At 36.9% G+C, this 6,441-nt stretch overlaps 1 protein-coding gene across 1 annotated transcript in view; it reads left to right on the plus strand.

Moving 5' to 3' along the window:
• LOC138046802 (solute carrier family 12 member 9-like) overlaps positions 1 to 6,285 on the plus strand; it is a 6,567-nt gene extending 282 nt beyond the window's left edge. Inside the window, exons 2-6 of the mRNA XM_068893383.1 lie at positions 3,030 to 3,125; positions 3,739 to 3,857; positions 4,075 to 4,192; positions 5,430 to 5,527; positions 6,229 to 6,285. Of these exons, the coding sequence (XP_068749484.1) occupies positions 3,030 to 3,125; positions 3,739 to 3,857; positions 4,075 to 4,192; positions 5,430 to 5,527; positions 6,229 to 6,285 (488 nt within the window). The remainder of the gene's footprint in view (positions 1 to 3,029; positions 3,126 to 3,738; positions 3,858 to 4,074; positions 4,193 to 5,429; positions 5,528 to 6,228) is intronic.
• Positions 6,286 to 6,441: the final 156 nt, after the last annotated feature.

Raw genomic sequence — 6,441 nt, forward strand, 5'->3', positions numbered from 1 at the left:
TTGGTTAGCTTAGAAGGGTTGAGGCGAAAGGTTGGATTGAGGGTTGTCGCTATACCTCATTATAGCAGCAGCGGATAACAGCTGTCCTTGGTTGGGACGTAATCACACCGAGAGGATGCGGACACTTCGCTCTTGCTCTCTCGCTAAACTGTTGGAAATTTTATATCAGATGACATAGTATGATATGGAAAAGAGAAAAATCATGTCGGCATTTGTTTGAAAAAAATTTCCTAGGAGCTGCACACAGGAACCCCATACTTGATGTTAGTGTTCGTGCGCACACTAGGCGATTTTACAGTTCTTTGCTCAGCGACCTAGCCTATGAATGGCTGCGAGGCTGCCGGTGACCTTGCATTGATACAAACCTCACTGCTTTTATCATGTAAATTGTGTTGTTGTAATTCTAATTAGTTCGTATTAACATTACAAAAGCACGAAGGTTTGTATCAAAACAGGGTCACCGGCAGCCTCGCTTCCATTCGTAGGCCAGGTAACTTAGCTACAACTGTAAAATGGTCTATTGTCTGTCATCATATGGCGCTTACGGCCCCGCGCGCTTTCACTGTAAAACTATTGGGAAAATCCCCGTTTGAGGGCCGTACGCATTAGTGCGAGCAGGGCTGGAAAAAACCGTATGACCCGACTAGGAACACATACTGCTCTGTGTGATGCAATTTTAGGGGATTTCGTTGCCCTTAAACATCCAAGTTATTTACAGCCAAAAAAGCATTAATGAACAAATCACATACATATTTCGTGCAAATTTTTTTTTCTTATTTTGTCAAAACTTCATATTCTGAGTGCTCATGAAAGATTGGCTAAATGCAATTAAGGCAAGGTTAACCTCAAGGCGATGCTGCCAGCGGTCTTACCCATTCTCACACATCTGTGGGATATAGCTTTGTGTCCTACAGTAGCAATCGTTGCGGATCAGTGCTTTTGTGAGCAAATCTTTGCAGATGCATTTATAAAGTGGTACTATGACGAAAATGGCATCTTTCCTAGCTAAGCCATTTTGAAACATAAACCGTAGTCTGCGTGAGAAGAAAAATGCTGTTTACTTTTTTCAAATATCTCTTTTCATTCCAGAGATATTCGAGTTTTTAAAATATGCAAATTAGCCAAGTGATGATGTCATACATTCAACCAAATTTTGTTCAAATGATGAAAAGAGATATCTCAGCCAATTTGTATCAGAAATTTTTGATTTTTTGTAGGAAGATTCTACTAATGTTCTCCACAATATGAGCTTAACAGTTCTGTTACCATGGCATCATACTGGGTTCGAGACCTCCCTCATATTAAAAGCTTTTCTGGGCACCTTTGACGTTCCATTTTGATATTTGCTAACAGCACTTCATATGCATGATCCAGTAAGCATATAAATATGTTATCTCGAGTTTGTGGCCTTATTTAACCTTTTTCAAGCTGAAATCACTAACATATTGAAATCAAGTGGGTGGGGACTGAAAAAGAGTGAGTTGCCATGGGAACAGAATTTTTTATAGCCATAGGTGTGTTTCCCGTAGAACTATCAGCCTACCAAGTTTCAATGGTCTGCGCTGCAAATTGGCCAAGGTAGCTCTATTTATATACTCAATATAATATTGGGTTGAGTTTATGACATCATCAGTCAGCTCATTTGCATATTTTACCCATCATTCAAATATAAATATCTCGAGAACTAATGAAGATAATTATTTGCAAACGGTAAATGGCATTTTTGTTCTTTCATGGAATTCTATGTGATACACTCAAAAAATCAAGGGGTAAAAATTTGATCATAGTACCACTTTATGCCCTACCCTCCCTTCCCTCAAGGCAACTTGTGTTAGGAAGTAAGTTTTAGGTTAGGTAAGTATTTCCACTGGACTTGTTTCAGTGTGACTGTGCCTGTTAGCGGCTGCTTAATGGGGTGGTTCCCGCTTGCAGGGTTGCGGTGGATACTTCCCTGCTGGGCCTGGATAACCTCAGGCCCTTACCTGCTAACGTTTAAGGCACCATTTCCCAAGCTCATCAATTGGCAACAATTTAATTAATTAATAGTGTAAAAAGCCCATACGTATGATGAAATGCTTATTGAGTGAGTTTAGGTCAGGCCGGATGCGAAAGTATTTGGCCCTCGGGCCAAAAAGTTTCCTTTCCGGCCCTGCCACTCAGTCAATAAGTAAATAATATGTCCATAGATACAGGTAATTAGGTGCACTGTGATTTTATAACCTTCACAAAGTGTCCTCATGCTCTTCTCTCCAACTTCATCGTCACTTTTGTCTCAGAATACAGACCATAATTTTATAAGTGTCCCCTAATCTCCAGTCCTCAAGTTAAGATAAATTTTTATTTATTATTATTATGATTATTATGATTATTATTATTAAATTCAGGGAAGAAAACTCAGATTAAGGTTTACATGTGCATAGTTAATTGCCGAAGCCAGAGGCTTATATGGCAAAGATCATACCAGGGCTTGAAATGGCGACCAATACAGTCACATTTGCGACCAACCTAACCCTTTGCGGAAAAAATTCAAGGAGTTGTTGGAATGGGTCTTGCACCCGGATCTCCAAATCTCAAGCCAAGTGCCCTAACCACTGGGTTGCTCTGCCTCCTTTCAGATGACTATGCTAACATGGTTCTTTTGCTTTTAACTCCTTTAATTTGCATTTAACTACATAATTTAATAAATTGATATCCATCTAATTTGCAATGTGTCACATCAAAACATTCCTTTAAAGCGTAGCTGCCTGTTATAGAAAGTAATTCCTGCATGGCGCTGTTTTAAGACTATACATGTATCTACATTTTCAAAACCTCTGAAACCTGGTTCTTCAAAATGTGCAATATCCATAGTAATTTTAATATTGTCTTATAATAATTATGTCTAAAATGTCTATTGGTTTATAAATTCTCTCCAGAGCCTTGTGGTCAGAATCATTAACTGTTTTAAGTAGGTTTTAAATTTTGATTAAAAATAAATTATTGGTCAATTAAAAAGCATTTTAATATATTAACTTTTAATAATAATTGAGGTTACTCTGTGAATGCTGAGGTGATATCCAATCCAATGACTCATTTGGCTGAACAAGATCATCTGCATCTAAGGAGTTTTCCTGCGACAGCAGAAGGTAATATATGACTGTGTAGTTAGTGCTTTTACAGAGTACAGACTGTCTTGCCTCATGTGCTAGATTTCTGACTGAAGCTTAATGTGAAAAAAAAACCTTGTCATAATAATTCATTATAATAATTATAATTAATAGAATAATTAATTAAAAGAAAAAATAATAAACTAATTATGATAATTAAGGAGTAAAATGCACACACTGGTGGAAAAAATGAAGGCAGTATGGTAAAGTAATATTAGCAACAGACTTAGACTTTAATAGACCATTTTACAGTTGTAGCTTTAAAGTTGCCTGGCCTAAGATTGGAAGCAAGGCTGTCGGTGACCCTCTTTTGATCCAAATTTTAATTTGCACTTTTCTGATGTTAATGTAGGCAATAAATTAGAATTACAACAACACAATTTATGTCATAAAAGTGCAGTGAGGTCTGTATCAATTCAAGGTCAATGGCATCCTTGTAACCATTCATATGCAAGATAGGTCACTGACCAAACAAAATGTAAAATGGCCTATTGAGTGCACATGCAAAAGCCAATGTTGGCAATGTAAAAACTGCAGATCACTATAGAGCAGATAAAATGAAAGGTATTATTGTTTTACTTTTCTGTTGTAGATGTAGAACCAGAGAACCAAAAGAAGAAGTTGTCAACTTTCTTTGGTGTCGTGGTCCCAGTCACGCTTTCCATGTTTTCAGTCATTTTGTTCTTACGTCTTGGATTTATAGTTGGCCAGGTTTGTGCTCTGAGTATTTCTTAGTTGGGTAATGGTTACAAATTTGATCCCAAGTGATCTTTTTGCTTGCATTTTTTCATGTGGGGTATCTGAGCCAATCCAAAACAGAGTTATTTTGATTAAATAATAATAAGAAGAATACTTTTGAAAGGATTATTTGTTAATATTAGTTGCTACATGTAATTGATTAATTTTACTATTTTCCTTCATTGATTAGGCTGGCATGATATTGTCCATTGGCATGTTTGTGATTGCATACCTTGTAGTAGGACTGACAGTGCTCTCCATTTCTGCTATTGCAACAAATGGTACTGTCAAAGAAGGAGGAGCATATTGTATCTCCTCACTGATGCAATGGTTAGTCAGTAAGACTCCCTTAGACTAGTTCTCTTGGAAAAGGATGATAAACTGTAGGCCCTGTCTCGCAACCCTTTAATGTTCATAATCCTGTGAGACATAAAACAACCCACACAAATTCCAAAGAGCAGGGCATGGAGTTCTCGGTGTTGTGGTCTGTCTGTTGTATAGCACCGGTGCACCAGTGGCTCAGTTGGTTGAGCATCGGGCTGTCACGCAGGATGTTGCATGTTTAAACCCCAGTGAGATCAACACTCAGTTCAGGATCTTAAAATAACTGAGGAGAAGGGCTGCCTTTGTAATTTCATCGCAAATGGTTAGACTTTCAAGTCTTCTCGGATAGGGACTATAAACCGTAGGTGCCATCTCACAAGTACCTTTCATGTTCATAAGTTCCATGTGGGACGTTAAAGACCCACACACTATTCAAGTAGGCGATGGAGTCCCAGATGTTGTGGCTGTCCTTTGTGAGTGAATGGGTAGGTGTGTATAGGCTGCTGGTCCACAAAATAGGTGAACAGCTGCCAAAACTTCAACCTGCTGAAATATATAACAAACGAGAAAACAGTCTCGGAGGTCACACCGTGTTAGAGACATCTTGTCCCCGATAATTGTTGACTCCATGGGCTCTGTCCTGTAAGACATAAATGAAATGACAACAAAAAAATTAATATTCCCCATAAGTGATTTAAGAATCCAAAATGAGAGAACTCAGCTATGGCTTGGCAGTTTGCATGTGCGGCTAAGGAGTTAAATTAAACAAGAAATCACCGAGAAGTTTAAGGATTAGTTGCCAGTTAGTTATGAGTCTGGCACTTAAAACTACATGGGTGTATGCGGTACATGGCTTTTAAGTTTTAAAGTCCAAGGTGGGCGTCTAAACATTAACATGAACAAGTTGTTTGCCTTGGAAAAAGACAATTCTGGAGTTCAGAAATTTGGAGTCAAAGGAAGAAAGATCTTGATCAATCCCTAGGTGTGATCGTCAAATTCACCTACTTTTTTATGCATATCGAATTTGAAACAAGTTGTCAGAAAACAAGTTGTCAGAAAACAACGTGCCACTTACATGTAAATATAAATTATTTCTCACACTTTAATTGGTATAAATTTGGCAAGAAAATTATTGAAAGTCAATTATGCTTTTTTATGTACATTAACAATGCTGCATGTTAACTTTTTGGTGTTATTTTTCCGTTAATTAACCAATAACAGATATGATTAGTAGAACGTTAGGTCCTGAGTTTGGAGGGTCTATTGGTGTCATTTTCTACTTTGCAAATATCTTTGCTACTGCTCTTTATATTTTAGGTAAGTCTTTTAAAACATCAATTCATATTAACATCATTTAATTATCTTGATATGTTTGCTTGGCCATATTCAGTTCCTGTTTCATTTCTAATATAATAAATAAGTTATTATAAATAATTATTATTATAATTATTGTAATTTACTCTTACTATTTATTGTAATTATTATAATTTATGTGGAATTTTGGGGTCTGTCATGACTTGGTTCATCTCATGATTTTGTTTGGGACTTCTTTCCCTCTGTTACAGACACTTACATGTACAGATTTATTCTGACTAAAGCCAGAGAAATTTACTTGTCAGTGGTGGCCAGTTCAGGGATGGCCAAGGCCAACAGTAATGGCTCAACGAGTGCTAATAATCTTGGACTGTTGCTCCAGGAAATAATTTCTGAATCTTTTAGTTTCTCAAGGCTGCATATAGAGATGTAAATGAAAGTTTCATCCAAAATACTTGTCAACATCTCTACAGAATTATTGTAAATAAAGATGAATTGGGGAATTTGATTTATGCTAAAGGCAATCTGATCTTACTGTAAACTGAAGCTTTGGGCTAACTGGCATCTGCGAGATATAATGTAAGTTGTTGTTTTCTAGGAAAAAAAAGATTTGGAACAAAAGAACAACTTCATGATGGAGCATGAAGTTCAAATAGTTTACAAAGTGCGTGGTTATTAAGAATACAATATTATTAAATTTTATAGGTTTGTGGAAGCTCTTGTGAATAACTTTGGTCATACCTCAGAACTCAAGGTACAGTAACTTGTCAGTATTATGTTGAAAGTATCAATTAAAGAACACTATGCATTAAGCTTGCAGAACTGTGTACAGTACAACAGTTACTGTATTTCTTTTCGGGGACACCAACATTATCTGTTATATCAAACTGTACTGTCGTTGCAGGCCATTGAGGATACA

The sequence above is a fragment of the Montipora capricornis genome, chromosome 4 (genome assembly GCF_036669925.1).
Source record: "Montipora capricornis isolate CH-2021 chromosome 4, ASM3666992v2, whole genome shotgun sequence".
NCBI classification, from domain to species: domain Eukaryota; kingdom Metazoa; phylum Cnidaria; class Anthozoa; order Scleractinia; family Acroporidae; genus Montipora; species Montipora capricornis.